This window comes from Ictalurus furcatus, chromosome 26, assembly GCF_023375685.1.
Source record: "Ictalurus furcatus strain D&B chromosome 26, Billie_1.0, whole genome shotgun sequence".
Taxonomy (NCBI): Eukaryota; Metazoa; Chordata; class Actinopteri; order Siluriformes; family Ictaluridae; genus Ictalurus; species Ictalurus furcatus.
In genome coordinates, this window is record NC_071280.1 from 16,623,143 (window position 1) to 16,647,218 (window position 24,076).

The following is a 24,076-nucleotide window of genomic DNA, read 5'->3' on the forward strand; positions in this document are numbered from 1 at the left end:
TTATAGGCCGATAGTTAATGAGCCGCGGAAGAGGAAACCAATTTCATATGCCTCTATTTTGATTTTGAGATATCAAAGAAAAGTCACGGAAGCCACGGTTTTCTCTAACGCCACCACACACGTACAAGGTTACGTTTCCTCTCTCTGTCTGTCTCTTTCACTATGACTTGCCCATTGATGATCTAGCACATATCACCACATCGACATTAAAAAGGAAAAAAAAAAGATATAAACAGAGAAATTAGTCATCATATAAAATCACCTTCAGTACTGTGCTCTTGTTATTATAAGCCCTATCAAAACACTTTCAATTGTGATTATTTTTAAACTTAATCAATCAGGTTCTCACATTCGTGCTATTGAGATAGTCAGCGCTGTTGAATTCTCGTTTCTGATTGGTCAGGATCTGGATGCTAGTTCCAGTTGTTTGTTCTGATGTGTTATCGTTTCTGTAGTGGCAGGGACTTGTATTTCTGCAAACGGACCGCTTATTAAATGAACTCCTCTCCTGTTGCGTAGAGAACTGAAGAGTACACAGGTTAATCAATATTAAAAATCCACCACGTTTTATGTCAGCACGCCTAGTAACCTAGTAGCACTTTTTCGCAAAGGCGGTGAGCAGACGCAGCATGCATGGGCACGACGCTCGGGGTTACTCTCCAGTCCCTGAGCAGGTTTGAGGTTGTGTGTGTGGGTGCTTTGGCAGTGAGCCTGGCGTGTACTGATTCAGCACACATTAACATATCCAACAGACGTCCGTGACGTCCGTGTTCCCTCCTCAAAACCAGGTGTCGTGTCAGAACCGTGCGTTACCTCACCTTCCGCCACACACCAAGGTGGAGTTTGTTTTGGTTCCCTCCTTTTTAAACGCCATCACCTGGAGGCCTTCGAATACACTGCGCTGTTCCCGAGGGCATTTACACTTAACTTAACACAGACCGATCAGCCATAACATTAAAACCTCCTGCCTAATGTTGCACCAAGATGTTAGCAGCTTTTAGTAGGGACTAACCACTGCAAACCGGGAACACCCCACAAGACCTACTGTTTTGGAGATGCTCTGACCCAGTCGTCTAGCCATCGCAATCTGGCCCATGTCAAAGTCACTCAGATCCTTACACTTGCCCATTTTTCCTGCTTCCAACACGTCAACTTCGAGAACTGACTGTTTACTTGCTGCCTAATATATCAGTATTTTTATTGTTTTATTATATATATATATATATATATATATATATATATATATATATATATATATATATATACACCACAGAATCTTGAGTATTCCTGTATCATATATACATACGTATTATATAAAATTAAGTGTATATACTCTGAAACTGACTCCCTCTTGAAAATCCCTCATATATATACATACACAATTTTTATTTATTTATTTATTTATTTATTAAATTAAAACATAGCTTTTCACTTTACCTTTTCTCTACTTGCTTGTTATATTTTTATTTTTTTTAATTTTTTTGGATCTTTTGATATTTTACGAGCATTTTGTATTTCAATTTATATTAAAATGTTTGATTTTAATTCCCCATGTTTTTCCCCCATGCGTTCCTCAATTTGTCATTACCGCTTTATCTTAATACCTTCTTTATTACACGTTTGATTTGTTATCGCTCTTAGAACTCTGTTGCATTCCTTATTCTCATGTTTCTTGCTTCGCGGTTTACGCCGTGTTTAATCGTGCAGGTGTGGTACATCGTACTTATACGATATTGGATCGGATGCATTTTTCAGCTCAGGACTTCTGCAGAAATGCGCTCAGGACTCAACAAACTTGAACTCGAGGCCGCATGCCTCCGTTGTCCTCCACACCTCCTCGTTCTTTTCTCTCCATCCTACACAGTGGAGGAGATTTCACAAGCCGGCTCAGATGGTCCTTCTTCTCAGCAGAGAAATCCAGGCCATAAGGGGACAAACAGCGATCGGCCGATCGCTTTATTATCCGTAAACCGCATAGCTACAGCAGAACACGCTTTCTTTTTGACATGAGCTTTTCTCGTCAATGGTTTGACGTGAAATGCTTCGGGAAAGACACTCTGAACGACCTGTTATGTTAATGTTCATTTCTTTTGAATAGGGCTTTAACCTCAGGATATTTCGCGTAGATCTAACCTAAATTATCACGTAGAAGTCTATACAGTCTCAGGGCCTGAACTGTACCATACACTTTTCTGTAGCTTTAAATCTTCTGTACCTTTAGTTAGTTAGCTTTACCATTTTGGCAGCCAGGCACTCCTTTCATTGTAAAACAAATCCAACGGACAACCGATCAAAATTTTATTTTATGAACACAAATACAAATTCAACTATTAACCTCATTAATTAACCTCGATATGATAATATTTTTGTCTAATTATTCGAGCTATGGAGCTTTCTTATTCCAGAACTTTCCACCAACAGGACAGTCCTAGCTGTTATTGAGTTACTGAGGTTAAAAGAGGTTAAACCCGCTCAAATCAAACGACCCATCAAACATCCGAATCACTACAAGAACTCAATCATAAATATAACAACTTTGATGAAGGTCGGTTGTGATTTCCACCACCGTAACAATTAATTGGGGTTTTTTTTTTTTAAGTCACGGCTTTGCGCTTTGCTTCATGAACCCCGACTCTGAGAACACGGAGTTAGAAGACGGAAAGATTTCCTTTATTTCTTTTTTTTTAAATGGTTCCTCACTGATTCTTTAAGGGTTTGATGGATAATTAAGGGTTCTCAGCTTACACAAAGGGTTTTACTCATTCTGTTCTAGAGTACCAAAAGAGAGACGGGTTTCTACGCCGTCTAAGAGTGTAAGATTATATAAACAGGAAGTGGAAAAGCTTGTTGGAAAGCTTAATCTTAGTGGGCGGTATGGTGGTATGGTGGGTAGCATTGCCAGCCACACAGCTCCACGGTTCCTGGCTCCATCCTGAGCTCAGGTTAGTGTGTGTGTGTGTGTGTGTGTGTGTGTGTGTGTGTGTGTGTGGAGTCTTGTATGTTCTCCATGTGTCTGTGTGGGTTTCGCCCAGGTTCTCTGGTTTCCTCCTACCTCTCAAAAATATGCTTGCAGGATGAATTTGGGCCTAGGTGTGTGTGTGTGTGTGTGTGTGTGTGGTGCACTGTGATGGACCTCGTCCAGGATGTATTCCCGCCTCACATCCAGCGTTCCCAGGACAGACTCCGGATCTTACCGTGACCCTGATAAGGATGAAAGTGCTTATTCGAGATGAATGAAGGATTTTTCACACCGTTGTACCAAAATAACGATGAAATACTGTAGAATTCTTCACTCCATCGCAATTACCTTCGCCAGGAATTAAATGAGATATTTTGATAGCATTCTAATGCCGGACTGACAACCTTATTAAAACCGATAAGGACAGAAATAAACATATCTCACATGTTGTTGTTTTTTGTTTTGTTTTTTTTTTCAACACATTTCCCTTTTGACACCAATCTTAGAAACTCTATAGCCTATAGCAACACATAAACACGTAAACGCTGCTGTCGTTGCCACCTATAAAAGAAGAAGTGAGGCTTCCTCACCTCCTAAATCCCAGTTTAACTTCTGTCTATAGCCAACAAGCCACCTCAGATAAACGTATAACCTTCTCAGCCAGTCTTCTCTGCCCATAATGACAAGCTGGTGTTATTGTTATTGCTTTTCTTTTTCTCCCTTCTTTCCCACCCGTGGAGGGAAACTTTGCTAAAAGCGCTTGTTTTCTTGTTTGGTTCAGTTTTGTTTTGTTGTTGTTGTTGTTTTTTGGGTTGTATTTTTTTTAACAAGCGGTCGAGTTGCGTCTATGGAAACGAGACTACGCGAGAGAGCGCCTCCAGCCTTGTTTTCAAGTCTCGGTAGTTCCTGGCAACAACGTCATCCAAGACGGGCGTGGCCTGTTTCGGCCAATAGGCGGCGCGCGTCTCGAGCACGCGAGTATAAAACGAAGCGAGGCGGCGCGCTGGAAGTTTAGATAACGCGTGCTGTGGATGGAAAGTGCGCGCACAGACGGCGCGGTGTGTGTGTGTGTGTATATATATATATATCAATATATATGTGTGTGTGCGCGTGCGCGTGTGTGTGTGCGCGCTGTAAATAAGCGTTTCGGAAGGAGAGAGGTTTTGGACATCATTTTGAGGCAGCTGTTAAAGGGAAAAAAAAAAGGAAAAGCGTCTGGAGACTTGGTACAGTAAACAAAACGTTTTTTTTTTCCTCCTGGAAGTCTTTTTTTGATATAGTTTTTATAGCCTATTTTAATTTCTCTGGGCTTTTTGTTAATATTTACGGAACGCACGAGATGTTTGGACACTGTGCGCTATAAAGTGTACTCTCATATCTTTATATATTAAACAAAAAGAGAGAGAGAGGGAGAGAGATAATAAGTCCTGCTCTCTAAATGTGTCACATATCAACCAAAATGGAGCAACCGTTTTATCATGACGACTCGTTTCTCTCTGCTTATGGCACTCCAGACGCCGTGGCCCTGCGCGACTACAAGCATCTAAAGCAGAGCATGAGCGCCAGCTTTGTCGAGCCTTACCGCAACTTCAAGGGTGATTTCTACACGGCCGGGAGCGCAGACACCGGCTCGCTGAAACTTGCCTCTCCGGAGCTGGAGCGTCTCATCGCGCAGAGCGGCGGAGGCGTGATCACGAGCCCAACCCCGGGTCAGTACCACCTGTACAGTCGCTCAATCACAGAGGAGCAGGAAGGCTTCGCGGACGGATTTGTCAAAGCCCTGGACGAGCTGCACAAGATGAACCATGTGGCCCCGCCGAACGTGTCCATCGGCGCAGGAGGAGTGCCGTCCTTGCAGCCCGAGGCGCGCGTGTACGCCACGCTGAACAGCTGCAGCCCCAACACTAGCGTCCAGCAGTCCGCAGCGCCGGGCACCTACCCCAGCGCGACCATCAGCTATCTGCCTCAACATCATCAGTACCACCATCACCAACACCAGCAGCAGCAGCAGCAGCAGCAGCATCACCACAACCATCACCACCCTCACCATCCCTTCCAGCACGCTCCGAGGCTCTCGGCGCTCAAAGAGGAGCCGCAGATCGTCCCCGACGTGCACGGCGCCTGCGCGGACGGCTCGCCGCCGACGTCGCCGGTCGACCTGGAGGAGCAGGAGCGCATCAAAGCCGAGCGCAAGCGCCTGCGCAACCGACTCGCTGCCACCAAGTGCCGGCGGCGGAAGCTGGAGCGCATCTCGCGGCTGGAGGACAAGGTGAAGGTGCTGAAGACTGACAACGCCGGGCTGTCCAACACCGCGTCCCTGCTGCGCGAGCAGGTAGCGCAACTCAAGCAGAAGGTCATGACGCACGTGAGCAGCGGGTGCCAGCTGATGGTGACGCCGAAGATCAAGTCGTACTGAGACGTACACGAACTCACGAACAGTCTTTTTTTTTTTTTTTTTTTTTTTAATGCAAAAAAAAGGGGGAAACACTGGAAGATTTCTTGACATTATTGCATTGCAGCACTGAATGAATTCGAGCGTATGTTTCTTGTAGAAAACTTTTTAATGTGTTGCTATGTGTTTGTTTTTGTTGGGTTTTTTTTTAAAAAGCATTTCCTTTATAAACATGTTGCTCTTATGGTACCAGATGAAATGCACACGAAAGAAAAATGAAAGGACTGTCAGGACTATCAGCAACTCTTCATCATCTTTGTGCGAGTGATATCCTATGAATACAACCCGATAAGTTATTTTCATTGTTTACGTCCGGTTTATTCCGGACACATTGTTACTGTAAAGGTGTTTTGTTGTTGTTGTTTGTTTTGTTTTTTTTTTGTTTTTTGTATTTAAGTAAAATACTTTAAAAAAAAAAAACATCTAGTGTGTTGTTTGTAACAGTGCATACCAAATAGTGTGTGTGTGTGTATATATATATGTGTGTGTGTGTATTATACTTCCATATATACTTAGAGTAGATATATATATATTATATATACTTCCATACTTCACGCGCGCTCTGAAGTGTGCGTACAGAACGTGCTTACGTAAACGTAGAATCCAAAAATGGACAAATATTTAACATGCACGTCATCGAGAGTAGAACTGCCAGGAAACCCCGCCCACACTACCGGTTTAAGCAGAGTTTCTCTCTCTCTTTTTTTTCTTTTGCTCCTGACTTTGAAGTTCAGTGAATGAGCCGCGCGTGTGAATGGGTGAAAGAGTTAGCAGCTGGGGAAATTCCCCGACTCTCGAGTTCCCAAAACAGTTTCGACGAAAAGAAAACCTGAGATAAAAATAAGAACCGCTGACATTTTCCGGGTAGTTTGCACAAATTTAGAGCTATGGCAAGCACAAATGACATGAAAGAGCCGAGAGAGATTGAGGTCGGTTCTTCGGTGAAAAATAGATTTGTTTTCTCCTATTAATAGACCCGCGGTTGTTTTTGCCACATTTATTATTTGTTTCCCATCCTTCACTCTTAATCCGGCCCCTTTAATCCCAATTACTGAGTCACGTGGTTAGTAATTTAAAAAATAATAATAATGATGTATTCGTTTTATTGGACCACCTTTCACGTGACCAGTTTTTCAACAACAACAACTAAAAAAGATACTACAATTGCCAGAAACCTTATACAGGAATCATATATATATATATATATATATACACATCAAATTCACAATGTAGCCCATATGAAGTTAAATAGATCGCCATTGAGAAGATGCTGTGTGTGTGTGTGTGTGTGTGTGGTGATATGGCATGAGTGTATCAGGTTTAGAAGTGACAGAGGTGTTAGAGCTTTGAAGCACTTTATTGTTACTGACCGCTTCGTTACACACACACACCTACCACCTTGTTACCCACAGTAGGCTGTTTACTCCCACTTTTCCCCGAATAGCGTTAATCGTCCTCTAATGCGAAGGTTCTCAAATGTTTTTCGGTCATAGACCCATCCATCTGTAGCGTTTATCCTACACAGGGTCACAGGGAGCCCGGAGCCGATCCGGGGGAACCCGGGGCACGAGGCAGGCGACACCCTAGACAAGGTTCCAACCCATCACAGGACACAATTGCACACACATTCATAAACTACGGACGATTTGGGAATGCCAGTCAGCGTACTGGGGGAGGAAACCTACGAAGCATGGGGAGATCGTGCAAACTCGGTGGACACGGGGCGGAGTCGGGATTCAAAACCCCGAAATCCAGAGGTGGGAGGTAAACGTGCTAAACACTAAGCAAACAAATAAATCACTGTAAAAGTTTTGACTGTTTATTGGAGGGTTTTTTCTTCTTCTCATTTCAGGTTTTTCCGCAGGCAGGGTGGTGGTACAGTGGGTAGCGTTGCCACCTTTGTGGAGTTTTGCAAGTTTTCCCAGTGTCTGCATGGGTTTCCTTTGGGTTGTCAGGTTTCTGAGCATAGTCCCAAAACATGCATGTACAGGTAGGTGGATTAGCTATGTTAAATTGCCCCTAGGTGTGAATAAGTGCATGTGTGGGGTGCACTGAAATACCCTGGCATCTGATCCGGGGTAAAATCTTCCGCCTTGAGGCGCAGTGGTTCTGGGATTTGCTCCAAACCTGACCAGGATAAGATGAAAGAGTGATCTTTAGAACCCATTCTTTAAATCTTGTCATTACATTCAAGTTAACTTTATTTATAGATGTCAGATAATGGTGCATTCAGGGTTCTAACAGCTTTAGCAAATCGCAGACCCCCTGGCTATGCTCCACAGGCCGTACTTTGAGAACCATGGCTCTAGCACTTCATCCATGTCCATTTCGGACCTGTTAGAAGAAGAAGCCTTTATTTGTCACATATGGGGTCAGAGCGCAGGGTCAGCCATGATACAGCGCCCCCTGGAGCAGAGAGGGTTAAGGGCCTTGCTCAAGGGTCCAACAGTGGCTTGAACCCCCGACCTTCCGATCAGTAACCCATAGCCTTAACCGTTGAGCCACCACTGCCCTGATTATCAATCATTATTAAGCAAAGAACATTGGCTGCATAACAAACTACCACGTCAGTGTCAATGCTATGCTCAGAATGCTCCACTGCCCAAATAATATCGGCTAAGCTGTGGTCCTGTGGTGGTCCCTCTCTACATCCTGATTTCTGTCAACCTGCTCCGTGACCTCTATCTTCAAAAGCGATGATGATGTACAAATTTAAACCAAGTGTATATCCATGTGAGTGATGATATTCAAGATCATTCTTGCTTTCAATATGTGACCCATTTAAGACGCACACCATGACGTAACATTGAGCAACAAGTCCACGTCTGTTCAAAGGTAGCATTAGCGAGCCAAGCCCAGTCTGGGTAACCCCAAATGGAGGCATGAGGGCACGTTATCCGAGTCAGGGATCAGCATTAATGTATGTTTACCGTACGTCCTTTAACACAAGCGCTCGTTATGGCCAATTTGCTTGCATGAGAAGCACAGAGCTGTGCTCCTGAAACTCAGTTCAGTATTTCAGGTGTGCTAGAGTCATACCTTTTATCCATTTATAGTTACATTTAATGTTGTGGAACATCTGCGAAACAAGTCAGTTCCTGTTATTACTAACGTTATAGCTATAAACAGTCATTCCCTCACCAACCGCTCTGTTTTTATTTCTTTTGAAGTTAAACACACACACACACACACACACACACACACACACAGCTTGTCATGTTAATGAGAAACCGTGTCGTGAAGACTGTCGGAAAAACAACAGCTTTACCGCTGACTGTTACAAAGCACTGACACTGGAGACTCCTTCCATACATGTTAAACATCTCCTTACAGAAAAATTCACCACATCAACAAGGTTTTTAATCATTTGTTTATGTGGAGCGTCTATACTACACCCAGGGTAGAAGGTAGAATGTGGCACGGATGGTCATCAAGCTTCTTGGAGGAGACGAGTGCATCACCTTACGTGTTGACAAACATGACCGAACCGTCCCACACAAACACTAATGCATTTCATCAGAAATTGGTGAAACACCTCCATCTAGTTGTCACAAGGCTCATTACATATTTAATACCTTTTATTGTATGAAGTGAATACACAGTGTATCAAAGAAAAGGTTTTTTTCGCAAATAGGTGTCATTTTTCTACATCGTTTTTATTTCTTTAAGCGTAAGCGTTCCAGGTTTTAAAGATGTTTCCGGATTCCTCTAGGAAAATTCCATTCCGATTCATGTCGCACTTCCACGTTTTCATTTGACCCACCTTCGTATATTCGATCAATTCCAACTCACCTGTGGTGTGTCCTCGGAGCTTCTCCACTCTTCCTCCAGACTCCGGGACCTTGATTTCCAAATGAAATGCAACATTTACTTCCGTCTTCCCCGTGATTGTGGTCGCGTACTGATCCAGACTGAGAGATGAAAGCCTCAGGAAACCTTCGCAGGTGTTTTGAGTTAATCAGCTGATTAGAGTTCTTCTCAGGTCGACATTTCTGTATTATAAATTCTTTATTCTGATATTTTGAGATACCGGGTTTCTGATTTCCGTGTTAATCTAAAATATATGAAAGTTCCACTTTTTGGATTAAATTACGGGAAAAATTTTGACTTTTCCAAGATATTCAAATTTTTTTAGACGCACCTGTATTTATCAGTAAAATCCATCATCGGTTGACCTTTAGTTTCCTCCGTTACTCTTCTCTAATTTCTAAGGTTTCAATGAGTGTGTGAGCGTGTGGATGGACTGGTGTATTCCCACCTTACTCCCCACGTTCCCAGGATAGACCCCAGGTTTACACCACCGGCCAAATTCTACTGCATGTAATTCTTTGGTAGCGAGTAGAGATTTTGAGATCTGCGGCCGATCTTAGCGCCACTGACGGGCGGATAGAAACTTCATTAAACCCGAGGGACTGTGCAGAAACTCGAGGGGAAACTGCAGACATTTTCAGGACAGAGCGCAAACGCAGTCAGTCACGATCAGAAATTACGCAAGATTCTCTACACATTTAGGGAACTCGCAGGGGTCAGAACAGCTTCAGAGTAGTGGCAGAGTGTAGTCTTGGGCGAACCACCTTCTAGATCATGACCGTGCCTCTGCCAGGTATCTATCAACCAATGAGGGCTAACAGAGTTTTCACAGGGTCAGGAAATTTGGATTAGAATCTCAGTGTGAGTGATGCTACATCGTTCATCTAAAAATCCACCAATAGGAGGACATCGTAAGACAACCCATAGCTCACAGGACTCACGTTTTAAATAGAAGGGGTCAGATTAGATTAAATTAAAGGGTCAGGTGGGTACGATTATGGTGAAGTCTTCAGGAAGGTAGATCTCCAGGAACAGGCTTGGTGACCACTGAGCCAAGGTGACGTCCAAATAAATAGGTAAAAGTAAATGGAGAAAGAAAAGAAAGAAAAAAAAAAAATAGTGATTTTAAACCACCATCTTTATTGGTCAATGTCAGGACGGTTAACACAGCAGACCTGGATGGTTGACTAGTACAAATTCTTTTACGATGGTTTCATAACAGGAAAAAAAATAAAAAAAACTGTAGGAATTTCAGCACATGTTACAACAGACTTAAATTCAATTAAAGTAACAGCAGACAAAAACATAAGTGTTAATGTTGGTATTCATTCTCTAAGGCTCAAACAGCAGAAAACAAAAAGGAAACCCCAACAGGGTTTTTTCAGTGCTTCAGTACCCCGCTGGGTCTGAGTCTCCGGGGCAGACGCGAGGAACACGTTACTGCTTGGAGAAAAACTCTTTGCTCTTCTGAACGTCAGGGACGATGGTGTCACTTCCGGGCTTCCATCCAGCAGGGCAGACTGAACGGCAACAAGGGGGAGAAGGGAAAAAAAAAGATTCGAAGTTTAATCTGCATTCAAAACCGTTACATAATAGACGCGCTTTTATATCCGATGTCAATTCAGCTGGATGATCTCCGAGGCGAGATTTAAGGATCTTTGGCGGTGTTCGGATCTTATTCGGCTGATCATTTAAAAATTCTCGCACTCTTGCTCCTCGTTTGATTAAAAACTCAAAAAATATTTCTGAATGACTGCAGTAGTTTCTAAGCAACAAGGTCAATCCAGGCCTCGTGTGAGGTCTTCGTTCAAGACGGTTATCATTTGCTGAGGATTTCCTGTTATTGTTTTCATCGCACAGTTAGCCGTGGTGTTCTTCGCTCTGAGTTGTGGTAAAAGTCGTTACTCGAGTCTGGCACGCTTGCTCATTTCTGCCAGACGTGCCTTTAAACGTGAGGCCACAACGCATCGTTTACAAAGGGGAAAAAAATAGATTATTTATTTATTTTTTTTTAAAAAGGGCCCAGCACTTGAAGTCCCCATGAAATCATGGCGAATATGTTCACCTTAAGGTTAACTATAAGCTTGTGAGCTCCAAAACGACGACAAAATTAAAAACTCTACCTCTGTCTACCAACGATACGGAGCAACAATTTTGATGACATCATTCTGCACTTCAGCTTCTCATCAGATTTTCTGTCCAATCAAATGCTCTCCAGAATCTGAAGAAGTTTCCCTGCTCCAATACTATTTTTTAAAAAAATAATAATAATAATAATCACCGTTTTAAACCATCTTTCCATGGAACTAACCGTCCAGTACGGCTTAACCTGGGCTAAACACTATTGGCCATTTCAAAAGGAGGAGGAGGAGCCACTGATATATCCCGCCCGGACTTTCTGTTTCAGCGGATATTACGTCAACACGTCGAATAACACCGGGTGTTTCACGGCACTTCACAGGGACTTTAAGTGTCCGTCCCCGTAAGGCGCGAGTTCCCGCCCTCAGAGCGATTGCAACCGATTGGCTTGTAGTTCCTGCGCAAAATGCCACTGCAGCCAATCGCAAAACTCCGCAGAACCATCAGCAGTGGAGAAACGACACCCCCGAAACTAGACGAGCGATGCCAAAACCGCAGCTTTACAGAAAACAAGTCCTAGCGGTACGGCACGGCCGGAATCGTGCACGCTTTCTGTAGGTCATGTGACTGCGCAGGGTTGTGGAGAACTTCAGGCTGAACTCACCTTCTCCGTACTTGTCGGTGTGCTGGAAAGCCTGAACCAGGCGGAGGGTCTCGTCCACCGAGCGGCCCACGGGCAGGTCGTTGATGGTGATCTGCCTCAGGATGCCCTTATCGTCGATCACAAACAGCCCTCTGCGAGAACGCAAAACGAACCGCTCACGACAGGGGAATAAGCGTGTTCAATTATACGTGTGGTTCCGATAATATACAAAACGTCATAAAATATGTTATCGTGTGGTTTGAAAACGAAAGGGAAAAACGTGCACGTGTCGCCTCGAACGTAATCAAACATCCTGGACACATTTCAACACACTACATGACCCAAGTAGCTGATCGACATTAAAAGGTAGTCGTGTACATCTACGTTTCCTTGCACAGTAATCCAGCACGAGTGCAGCAGTCACCTATAGGCGATGCCCTCGTCCTCCTTCAGCACGCCGTAATCGCGGGAGACGGACTGGGTCAGGTCGGCCAGCAGAGGGATGTTCATGGAGCCCAGACCTCCCTGTTTCCTCGGGGTGTTGATCCTATTGGGACACAGAAACAGAGGGGGGGGGGGGGGTTTATCCCACATACTAAAGACGTTCAGCAAGAACTTCTGCATCTCCACAGAAGCTCTTCTGTCGCCAACGCCAAAGCCATAACCGGTTTACAGCTCGGGTGCGAGACTTCAGATTAAAAACGTGGGTGCGAGACTTCAGATTAAAAACGTGGGTGCTCGACACACTGCTGATTATTATACAGGAAGTCTGCATTTCCCGGAAGGAAGACATATTGAAACGGAAGTGTTTTAGAAACTTGGCATCATTTATACTTTATTTGACATTTACAGCGTTTGGCAGACGCACTCGTCCGGAGCGCCTCACAGTCATCTCTGAGCATTGAAGGTTAAGGGCTCAGTAGTGGCAGCTTGGTGGTGCTGGGATTTGAACTCATGACCTTCTAATCAGAAGTCCAACGCCTTCACCACTGAGCGACCACTTCCCCCATACTTCTGCCTGAAGGTAATAAATTATTCATTAATCATGGACTAAATAAATTCTTACCAAAATAATTATTGACTGTTGTTCCTCCTAACCCGTTCTGTACGCCTGCCCTTTGGCGCCTTTTTATTACGGACTGATCGGAACTCGTCCGTTTTAGGCGGTTCTCACACTGGGCACGCAGCTCTGACCTCCTTTCAGAATCACGTGATCAAATCAAACCCTCATTCCTAGCATCCCCCCCCGGTTTGACCCACGATCAGTACTTTCCCTTCGAAAGGCTTGATAAATAAGCGCTTTTCTTATTTCCTTTAAGCGAATAAACAAGATGTCAATTTCAGAAGTGTAGTGAGAGGAAACGGCTGACCATCGGGAACATTTTGGCAAATCCAGCGTTTGACGTTTTAAGCGGAGAAGGCGTGGTATAACGGTGCAAGACAAGCCTGAACGTTACAGGAGGTTCTAGAAATGAACGGCCGTTACTCCTCACTGTGCATCTGTGCTAGTCTGACCATTCTTCTGCTCTCGCTGCTCTTATCAGAGAGGGGCAGGGTAACGGGGGCGACCTTCGATAAGGCAGTCGCTGGTAAATCTTCAGACCAAACCCCAGTCCAACGTGCACAGACGCACGTACAGATACACGCCAAGTGTTAAAAGTACAATATTCATATAGGGAGACAGAAGCGTTCTCAATGTTTGGAAATGTAAAAGGATACAAGGAAAGAGATTATAATTAACACACACACACACACACACACACACACAGAGAGCCTGAAACCTATCCCCCATGGGTACGGGTTCCAAATGTACTAATGTACATCTTTTTGCTGCTTATAGTCTGTATCATAAGACTTCTCTACCAGTCAGGGCCTAATACACATTAGCAGGTGTTCAGGCTGAGTGGGTGTGTGTGTGTGTGTGTGTGTGTGTGTGTGTGTGTGCGTGCGTGTGTGTGTGTGAGTGTGAGATGCAGACGCTCCTCACCAGGCCAGGTGACTGAAGTGAGAGTCGGTGGAGGCGGCGAGGACCTCACAGTCGATCTTACGGAACTCTTCGACGCGATCGCTGAAGGCGATGATCTCAGTGGGGCACACGAAGGTGAAGTCCAGGGGATAGAAGAACAAAATCACGTACTTTCCTTCAAAATAAAAATTTTTTTTTAAAAGAAAAACTGCCACAAAAATCAAGCCTTTTTGCTTGCAACGATCCATTAAAATCAATAAATAAATAAATAAATATAATAAAATAAATCTTTTAAAAACTGTGAATTCCTGTATGGACTTTAAACAGGATAAACAAATGTTCAGACCTGGAGACTTTGCCACAACGGGTTACCGTATAAACCAGGAATAAGACATGACGAGACATGAGGTTATAGGAACAGAATCAACAACAGCGTGGTGTGACACGGCCCGACACGGAGCACGGTTAATATTCTCCCAAAACAGTGCGTCCTGAAGTGTTTAATTCCTCATATACACATCACAGCAACAAATCCGTGGTATAAGAGGTTATAATTACAGATTATTATTATAATAATAATAAATAAATAAATAAATAAAATGTACAGACACTGGGATTGTCAGTGTTTGCTTGTTTTCAAGCCAAAGCTCACATTTCGAAACCATTTCTGACCAGGTAAAAGACATTCAAACACCAAGTCTCGCTTTTCCACATAATCTGGACCTTCTCGAAGCTTGTCCGAGGTAATGGCGCATGGCAACAGTTGCCAGGCGGTGACTGGACAACCGAGAAACTAAGGACCAGGACTTGGGATCGTGCCAAAATGGCACCAGCGCTCAAAACAGTAACAAACCTCATCCTTTCCTATAACCAAACCGTTTCAGTGATCGACTTCCGCGTACCTCTGTAGTCGGAGAGCTGGACGTCTTTAAACTGGCCGCCCACCACTGCCGTGACCTTGAACTGAGGAGCAGGATGACCGATCTTGGCGTTTCCAGCAGACATCTCGAGGGCTTGCTGCAGCTGACAAGAGAAATCAGGCACGAGAGGCTTGAGAGTACGCAAAGCACCTACAACATGTTACCGAGTTAACATTTTATCAAAGCGTAAACTGTTCGCGTCTTGAAGACTTTCCTGTGGAGGAAAACCGCACGTTACAAGATCACCGACACTGGAGACTCCTCTCTTGAACGTTAAACAAACGGGTCTTTACCGAAACGTCACCAGATCAGCCCCGACACGTTTTACTCCGTTAACTCGGTTTTAAAGTCTGTTAAATATCGTTAAGTCTCGGGTTACGTGAAGGATTCGCTCCGCCGAGGTGCCGTTTCTATAGAAACGATAAAAGGTGTTGTGGATTTAATATAGAACGTGAAGCTGACCAATCAGAATGGAGAATTCAGCAGCACCGGGGGTGTGACATGAATAACACCTCAGTAACACACTGCAGATCACATGCAGGTCAGGTGCCTGGGGAGGCTTTACTAAAGACAAAACTTCACTTTATTTCCAAAAGAGAAAATCCTCAAAACTATTTACTTAGTTAAGGAGCTCAGTGTGTTTTTTTTGTTTTTTTTTTTGGATAAAATAACACCCTGGGTTTGGGGCTGTGGATTGGCACGATGACAAAGCAAAATATCTGAACAAATACAACTGCAAGCTGAGAGAGAGAGAGAGAGAGAGAGAGAGAGAGAGAACTAGATAAACTGGCCAGGTGAACGACCTTCTAACATTAACGCTCATGTTCTATCCTCCTAATCGTTTTTGACGACTCGAGCTTCCTGCGCTATGATTGGCTACTGCTGAGTGGCCAGAAGTACTAACCAAATCACAGGGCAGAAATCGGGGCCGTGCCAGCCAATCGTAGCCCAGTAGGCGGGGTCTGTCCCAATGCGGGTGGGAAGTCAAAACTATCGCTTGAATACATTGTAGGCCGTCAGAGAGCTAATGCGCTAAATAACGCACACATAAATTGACGTAAAGACATGCAATCATGCTGTTATTGACCCGATGATCAGTCTGAGCTCTTATCTCTAGTAAAAGTGCTCAATTTGTGCGACGTTTATTTTATTTATATCAGTTTCGCTAACTAGCATTGAAGCTAGCTAGGACAAAGTTACACAGCGTAAGCACTGTTATGTAAAGAACAACAATTATCATTATTATTACAAAAATACATTTAAAAAAACTGCATGTTTTGCTAATAATATTATATAAGAACCTGCTTTACTGCTGAATAAATAAACGGTTCCTGAACCGACTCTGCAGCTCTTTTGTTCAATGCTGAGTCGTTTAAACGCTAAACTGACTCAAACAACCGCTCGACTGATTATTTCAAGCTTTCAGTATGTTATATATAAAGCAAAGATGTGCTGCTGAAATGAAAAAAAAACTTACATTTGTTGTCCGAAAGTAAAACTGACGTTGGATGGATAGAGAACACGCCGCTCTCCCTTAAAGCACCGGCTGAGGAGACTGCACTCAACACGTGACGAGGAGAACCTACGTGGGGGCGGGGCCACTGCCAGACCTCATTTGCATCAACCAATCATAAGACACTTACTGCCTCCCGAGCACAGTTTGCACTGACCAATCAAAAAGGTGAGCTGTCTTCAAACTGATTCTCGTTTAAAAATATGGAACGTGCAATCTGACATACTGTATACATGTATTTTCTACATTTTATAAATGACTTTGAATTATACAGAAACCTTCTGAAGTAAATTTCAGTCCGTACAGGATTTTGCAGTTTTTTGGGGGGAAGTGTTTTAGATTGTTGTTACCAACAATTGTTTGATTTTGCGGCGGCTTTTTCCCCCAAAATTTGCAATGCAACTTGCTGAGTTTTTTTTTTTTTTCACAGAAAACTACTTGAATTGGCAAAACTGAAATTTCAGGAAATAGTTTTTCCCGGCCTTTCGCGTTGATGTTTGTTGGTAAACCTTTTAGCCGTACTCATGTTCGACGCGTGAGTCGAAGAGGGCTTTGGTTGAATGCGCGTAGTGACGATGTTACAACGCGTCTGGGCCCAGATCTATGGTAAATCTACAGTAATTCTGAAAAATTACGTTGATTTCCGCGATCGCAAAAACATGAAACCCTGGACGGAGTGAAATTTTGTCTGGCAGCATTAACCTTGTAAATAATACGACTTTGCTAATACATCTTGTTCTTGTTGCATTGAATAAGAATCTTAACAAGTATTTTTATATAAATTTCGTATATTTGAATTATCCAGTATACACTTTAGATTAAATAAGATCATTTTTTGTTGTTGTTTTTTTACAGTTTTGCCATTTTTTTTTTTTACTTGCTAGGGGAAAGATTAGCCTTTTAAAAAATGTATCAAGAGTACAGGTATTTGAGATTTTAAAAAGAGCCTTAAATAGACAAACATAAAATCAAATCTGGAAAATAAGAAATTCCCGTGTGAAAGTAGACACATTCGGAGTGGTCAAACTCAGCCAATCACAGTCGTCCGTGAAGTGAGGTGAAGAGATGTGGAGTCAAAACTGAAGATTTGAACTATAATGAGCCTGATGTAAAAATGCTTATGTTATTTATGTTCCTCTGAAACAGCTAACTTTAGCTGTTAGCTGCTAATGAGTGCCAACAAGCTAACGGTAGCATCGCCTAACAAGCTAGAAAGTTTCTTTAACAGTTACACTGAGCATCGTGTGCATTAATATCATCATAGAAAATTTGAGTAGAATCGAAAACTTTTTTTTTGTTTGAACGCCCCAAAAGTGTACTCTTCCCCGAATGCCTCATATGTGACCTAATTTACATAAAATCTTAATTCTGTGAGAACTGAATATTTTAAATGTGTATTTAAGGTTTTGATTTTCTTATTTTTTCTTCTTTTTTTTTTTTAATCTTATAACCGTAACCCGTAATTTCGTATGATATGTTTTTAAAGCCAAATCTTAACCCCTGGGACGTCCAAAAACAACAACAACAACAACAAAAAAACAACTATTAAATACACCACATAAAAAAAGGAATATGACGTGTATAATTCAAATGAACAAAATTCACATTCAAACACTAAATACTGTTATTTATGAAATAACAAATACAACCAACGCAGTGAAGAAACACTGTACATATTAAAACCACCCTAAACATGTCATTTTAGAAATGACGACAGCGTTTTTGCGTAATATGAAGTTTTGTCCAAGAAAGTACCAAAATTAAGGACGTTGCGCAAGACCATCCCTACAGGTTTGTTCTGATTCAAATACCAAATTCTATGAATATGCATAAATATGCTAATTCAAATTCGAATAAGCTTGGTATTTGTCTCAATAACAGACCCTTATGCACCCAAACTCAACAACATTTGACAGGAAGTCATGTGCTACATGGGTGGAATGATAGGGACATGTCCCACACAAGTTTCTGACAGATGTCCCTGAGATTATTTGGGTCTGAAGTCAAGGCTAAAACAGCCGAGTGTTTTGGTTCAGTCCTGAAACGGTTAAACCAAATGTTTGAGTTTCAATATTTTGATTATAAACTATTGCTTAAAACCTTGAAGTCTTCTTTTTTCTTCTGCTCTGGTAATGATTTACTCTACTGATCATATTCTTAACTCGCTGAATGTTACGTTTAGAGACAGCACAGCAGGCAACAAGGAAGCAACATATTACAATATTCTAATCTAGAGGTTATTTCAGAAACATGTACCGGTTTCTCATTGCTATGTGCGGTTAGCATTTGTTTTATTTGGACTTTTTCTCAAAAGATAATGTGCTGTTTTATTACTGTTATGTCTTCTACGGTAGGTCCTTCAAGAACCTTAAAGAGCTCCAGAGAGAAATGAGAAAAGAACGGCCATCTTATTCCTGACTGATATATCAGTCTTTCTGCTTTACCTTGATGAGTTTAACTGTGCATCATCAACATAGAAGTGACATTATGTTTGCAAATTACGTCATTATCTCCATGGGGATAAATATAACAGGAGACTAAGAAGGAGGGCTAAAGCAGACCCTTCTGGGACACCATATTGGACCATATACACTCTATTACAGCTAACAAACTGCTGATGGTGTTAAATGCAATCGAAACATGTCAAGAAGTTGTTTAGCTAAACAGGCTGTGGTTTTAAGCCTGTCCATTAGGGCGGCTGTGGATCAGGTGGTAGAGCGGGTCGTACACTAATCGTAGGGTTGGCGGTTTGATTCCCGGCCCACATGACTCCACATACCGAAGTGTCCTTGGGTAAGACACTGCACCCCGAGTTGCTCCCGATGGCAAGTTAGCGCCTTGCATGGCAGCTCTGCTACCATTGGTGTGTGAGTATGTGTATGTGAATGGGTGAATGAGACACAGTGTAAAGCTATATAAGTGCACCATTTACCAATAGAGTAGAGTGAAATACTGAACTCAAATCCACTAATCCCAGGGCAATATGTGCCTGGAAATGGGGCAACAATGCCTTTTTATTTTTCAGAGCAAGTACATGTATGTTTTTGGTATTTGTTGATATTGATATTGATACTGAAATGAGTAACTTACTTACTATAAATCAATTGGGATCATCGTGGAACTGAGTAACAAGGCATGGTATTGGGCCGTTCCCAGTATGAGTATTTATGCTTCCTTATTAAGAAGCTTCTGGGAACTAGACTGAAAGATATCCTGCTTGTAATTCATGTCAAACATTATTAGACACTAATAAAGTTGGCACCGAAACTGTGCATACGTGTGTAGAACACAATTTTTGCACAATACAAGTTAGAAAAGAAAAGTTTTGGGTTGTTTTTTGTTTTTTTTAAACGCAGTTATGTGGTTGTTGTTGACGCGGTTGTTTTTAACCTCATTTCACGAGCGGCTGATATCTAAACGCATCGATCTCGTTTTGATAAGGGGTGTTTTATGAGAAATTGTCAGTCATAAACCGTTTAAACGGAACACCGTGACACAATTTTTACAGCTCAAGGTCACGTATGCAGTGAAAAACAGTCCAAAGGCCGGTCACGTTTCCGTTAAACACATACATATAAATTCGGAACAAGCTCAATGCCACGCAGAACCGTTATACAGAGATCGAGACATGATTAGAGAAATGAAGGGACTCGTGGTCTTGTTCTCACTGTTTCTCCTCAACGCAGCTGAAAGACAAGGTTTGTCTACCTGTTTCTATGGTTTATCATTCAATTCTGTTTAAAAAAAAAAAAAAAAAGAACAGAACAACTAATCGTCTTCGTTTTTAAAGATCTTTCAGGTAAAATGTTCACATTTCCTGTGGAGTCCAATACTCATCATGTGGTCCTCAGTCCTGAGACGAATAAGATCTTCTTCGCTGTTACTGTGTGTCTGCGTGCCTTCTCCGACATTTCCAGAGCTCAGAGCCTTTTCTCACTTTCTCTGCCATCGACAGACAATGGATTTTTAATTTACAAGCAGAAGCAAGGAGCGTATAGCGTGTATGTGTTAGGACAAAGTGCTGAGTTTTGGGGCTTGCAGGACGAATCCAATGTCTGGAATTCAGTGTGCGCTACCTGGGACGCTAGCACAGGACTCGCTCAGCTGTGGGTCAATGGAATCCCGAGTTCACGAAAAGGAATCAAGGCAGGAAGCTCTTTAACTGGAGCGCCAAAAATCATTTTGGGTCAAGAGCAAGATTCTTACGGTGGAAAATTTGACACTGTCCAGTCGTTTGTAGGGATGCTGACTGATGTGCACATGTGGGATTTTGTTCTGTCTCCTCATCAGATCACATATTATACATATGGTGGGATGATTCAACCAGGAAATGTTCTCAAATGGAACTCCTTAGAATTCAGTAGAAATGGGTACGTGGTCATTGAAAATAAGGAAACGTCACGTAAAGCTGGTAATGGTTAAACTCTAGAGCAACTCAGACTAGATGTCGTACAAACTAGATGTTTTCTCTGAATACTCTATATTGTAAGATTGTATTTTTTTTTCCCCCCATACATAGTATTTTGCATGATTTTTTTCCTTCTGTAAAATGTATTTGTTTATGTTAAATTTGTGCTTGGGGTGTAGACGGAATTGTTCATCTGTAAAAAAAATTTCTCTATTAACATGATTAGAAATATTGACACTCGCAATTGTAATATTTGGCAGAATTTAAAACAAGAATGTACTTTTTTTTTTACAATTACCGTTTTGTTTAGTCACCTGAATCAATATTGTGTGAACATTCAATAAAGATTTCATGGCATCACAGTTTTAACTTCTTGCCAAAGGAAGTCATACAGTATCTTGCTTTGTTTTTCATGACTACCTCTTTTAATTTTAGGGAATTTTATAGCCCATAGGACAAGTTTTTCCAACTGTAACTACTCTACTATTACCTGTTTTACAGAATAAGACAAACCTTGTTTGCTAGGCAGATACAGATCATTTCCACCGCAGTGATGTGTGGTTTGTGATGTTAATGAAGGCCGTCGTGGAATGGGGCGTATCTGAGATCTTGCACCACCCACTGTATTGTCAGGACCTCCCACTTCTCTTGCTCTATTCTGTTGGTGTGAGTTTACAGATAAAGATTACCAATTGCTCTTCACCACCCATCTGCGGTGAAAGTATGGGTTGATACGTAATCAGTTCAGCCCTTCTGGATGTTTCCAACGCCTGCCCGACATCGACGTGCGCAGGGTGCTCGGGCCGACTCTCCAAATGGTTAACATCATTATCTAGGGAGGCAGTGCCCTGAGATGGTGGGACCAGAGGATATTCATGAATGTTTGTGGGCGCCAAAGGAGAGAACATTGCACTGCCACTGAATATATTAAATGCTGTCTTGGCACCTGCAAGTACCATGGTTATGTTTAAGATATAACGCAGTCTTCTCAGGCATAACATGAACTTTACTACCTAAGGCATGAGGTAGGTGTCAATTTCTCATACTTTGTTCAGCCTCCAAAAATCACTACAGGAGCAGGAGGAGACATCCAGCTCCAAGAGTATGACAATGAGTTTAGATCATGAGCTCGAGGCTGTTTTTCATCAGGACGTACTGAATTTGGAGAAGCAGGCATTTGGGAGTAATCCCTCTACCACCAGGGCCTGCGTCCTGTAAAGTTAAAGGCTATTGTTGGCCTGTTGAATCCTCTTGCAGCTAGATTTTTTTTTTTTTAAAACGTAAAAAAAACACGCAAATACTGTGTTTCAAACTACAATACCCATAATGCTTCAAGGTGTTATAGGTCAGGGGATATGACTTATGTGTTATAAGCAAGCTTAGTCGAGAGGTGTTACTGTGTGTGTGTGTCAGTCCTTTAACGAGCTGTTGCTAATAATAAATCCTCTCTGGAAAACACACATTACACAAGCATATACGAGACGAACACAGAGGACAGACTGAGACGTCGACTTGATTGAGAAATGAAGAGACTCGTGGTCTTACTCTCACTGTTCTCCTCACCAAAGCTGAAAGACAAGGTTTGTCGGTCGCTTCTTATTACTGATCGTTTGAGTCAGTCCTGTTTAAACTTTAATGTAAAATGTTCACATTTCCTGTGGAGTCCAACACTCATCATGTGGTCCTCAGTCCTGAGACGGATAAGATCTTCAGCACTCTTACTGTGTGTCTGCGTGCCTTCTCCGACATTTCCAGAGCTCAGAGCCTTTTCTCACTTTCTCTGCCATCGACAGACAATGGATTTTTAATTTACAAGGCAAAGCAAGGGGTGTATATGTTAAATATATTAGATAAGGATGACACGTTTTGGGGCTTGCAGGACGAATCCAATGCCTGGAATTCAGTGTGCGCTACCTGGGACGCTAGCACAGGACTCGCTCAGCTGTGGGTCAATGGAATCCCGAGTTCACGAAAAGGAATCAAGGCAGGAAGCTCTTTAACTGGAGCTCCAAAAATCATTTTGGGTCAAGAGCAAGATTCTTACGGTGGAAAATTTGACACTGCCCAGTCGTTTGTAGGGATGCTGACTGATGTGCACATGTGGGACTCTGTTCTGTCTCCTCATCAGATCACATATTATACATATGGTGGGACGTTTCAACCAGGCAATGTTCTCAACTGGAACTCCTTAGAATTCAGTAGTAATGGGTACGTGGTCACTGAAAGTAAGGAAACTTCACATAAAGCTGGTAGTGTTTAGACTCTAGAGTCAACTCAGACTAGATGTCGTATAAAATCTGTTGTCTAGGAATACTCTTTATCGTAAGATGATACTATTTCCACACGCGCACGTATATCGCGTGTCTTTTCGCCTTCTGTAAAGTTAATTTGCTCGTGCTAAAATTGTTGCCGGGGTGTGGACAGACACTGACGTGTGAATCTGTAAATATTTAGAGAATAATATTGTGGCGTATTGTTAAAACTACTCTAAGGCTTTGTCCAGAAGACTTATTGTCACACAATTTTGCTGAGTCGTTTGAACCGGTATTACGTTACGGTATTACATATCTACATTCAATAAATATTTCACTGCAATCACATCAGCTTTAACCTCTTGGCAGAGGTAGTCGGTTGTTTCTTCTTTTCTTCATGATCGTCTCTCGTCAAGTTGTGGAGAATTTTATTTACCCATAGGTCCAGCATGTGGTTTGTGACGTTAATGAAGGGTGCCCTAAGAGGGTGGTATCGAAGACAGTGACGGGAGGGTTACTTTAAAAAATGTATTCCATTACAGATACAAATGACTTCATAAAAAATGCCAACACTAAGGTAATCCAAGTATCACAATACGAAAGTAATGTAATCGGAGTATTTTTTGGATTACCTCAAGGGCACATGTGTAAATAAAGAGAAAAGCAATATGAACTAAAATACTTTTATTTAGAGTGTATTTAAGAGCTTAAAAACATGTTCAGTGAAGACGTAAAATATCACTGTCGCCGATGCGGGTAACATCACATCACAAAAGCTTGGGTGACCATCAACAGAGGACACCTTAAGGGGGGGCTTAATAGCGTTCAAACAGTGTTACTATGAGTGCAGACTTTAATACGCTGAAAAAGACCCACTATTAGCATCACATAAATATGTATAAACAAAACTAGCTTCACTCTGCCCACGTTTTACATTTTTTCCTACTTTGTTTTGAATGTCCTTGGAATGAAATAAACTATCGGATGCCACGAGTGAACGTTCTGCCATCATTTATACGTTTGAATGACCGTGTAATGCGAAGCAAACGTGATAACATGAAATTAAAAATGAGC

The 24,076-nt window shown here is 42.3% G+C and overlaps 4 protein-coding genes across 5 annotated transcripts; 3 read left to right on the plus strand and 1 right to left on the minus strand.

Annotated features, from left to right (window-relative positions):
* The first annotated feature begins 2,445 nt into the window (after positions 1 to 2,445).
* junba (JunB proto-oncogene, AP-1 transcription factor subunit a) lies at positions 2,446 to 5,831 on the plus strand. 2 transcript variants are annotated; one of them, XM_053615972.1, is made up of 2 exons: positions 2,447 to 4,185; positions 4,474 to 5,831. In XM_053615972.1, the coding sequence occupies exon 2, from the start codon at positions 4,515 to 4,517 to the stop codon at positions 5,373 to 5,375; it is 861 nt and encodes a 286-aa protein (XP_053471947.1). In that variant the 5' UTR covers positions 2,447 to 4,185; positions 4,474 to 4,514; the 3' UTR covers positions 5,376 to 5,831. The 2 variants fall into 2 exon arrangements, with proteins under 2 accessions (XP_053471946.1, XP_053471947.1); XM_053615971.1 differs by having other exon boundaries at positions 2,446 to 5,831.
* A 4,510-nt stretch (positions 5,832 to 10,341) lies between these two features.
* Positions 10,342 to 16,436, minus strand: prdx2 (peroxiredoxin 2). Its single transcript, XM_053615720.1, has 6 exons — positions 16,307 to 16,436; positions 14,812 to 14,932; positions 13,931 to 14,084; positions 12,368 to 12,490; positions 11,965 to 12,095; positions 10,342 to 10,741 (listed from the first exon to the last, which is right to left on the minus strand). The coding sequence occupies exons 2-6, from the start codon at positions 14,912 to 14,914 to the stop codon at positions 10,659 to 10,661; spliced, it is 594 nt and encodes a 197-aa protein (XP_053471695.1). The 5' UTR covers positions 14,915 to 14,932; positions 16,307 to 16,436; the 3' UTR covers positions 10,342 to 10,658.
* Positions 16,437 to 18,298: 1,862 nt separating this feature from the next.
* Positions 18,299 to 21,139, plus strand: LOC128602138 (serum amyloid P-component). Its single transcript, XM_053615719.1, has 2 exons — positions 18,299 to 20,040; positions 20,133 to 21,139. The coding sequence occupies exons 1-2, from the start codon at positions 19,971 to 19,973 to the stop codon at positions 20,762 to 20,764; spliced, it is 702 nt and encodes a 233-aa protein (XP_053471694.1). The 5' UTR covers positions 18,299 to 19,970; the 3' UTR covers positions 20,765 to 21,139.
* Positions 21,140 to 21,282: 143 nt separating this feature from the next.
* Positions 21,283 to 23,481, plus strand: LOC128602095 (serum amyloid P-component-like). The gene has a single exon (XM_053615645.1). The coding sequence runs from the start codon at positions 22,393 to 22,395 to the stop codon at positions 23,008 to 23,010; it is 618 nt and encodes a 205-aa protein (XP_053471620.1). The 5' UTR covers positions 21,283 to 22,392; the 3' UTR covers positions 23,011 to 23,481.
* Positions 23,482 to 24,076: the final 595 nt, after the last annotated feature.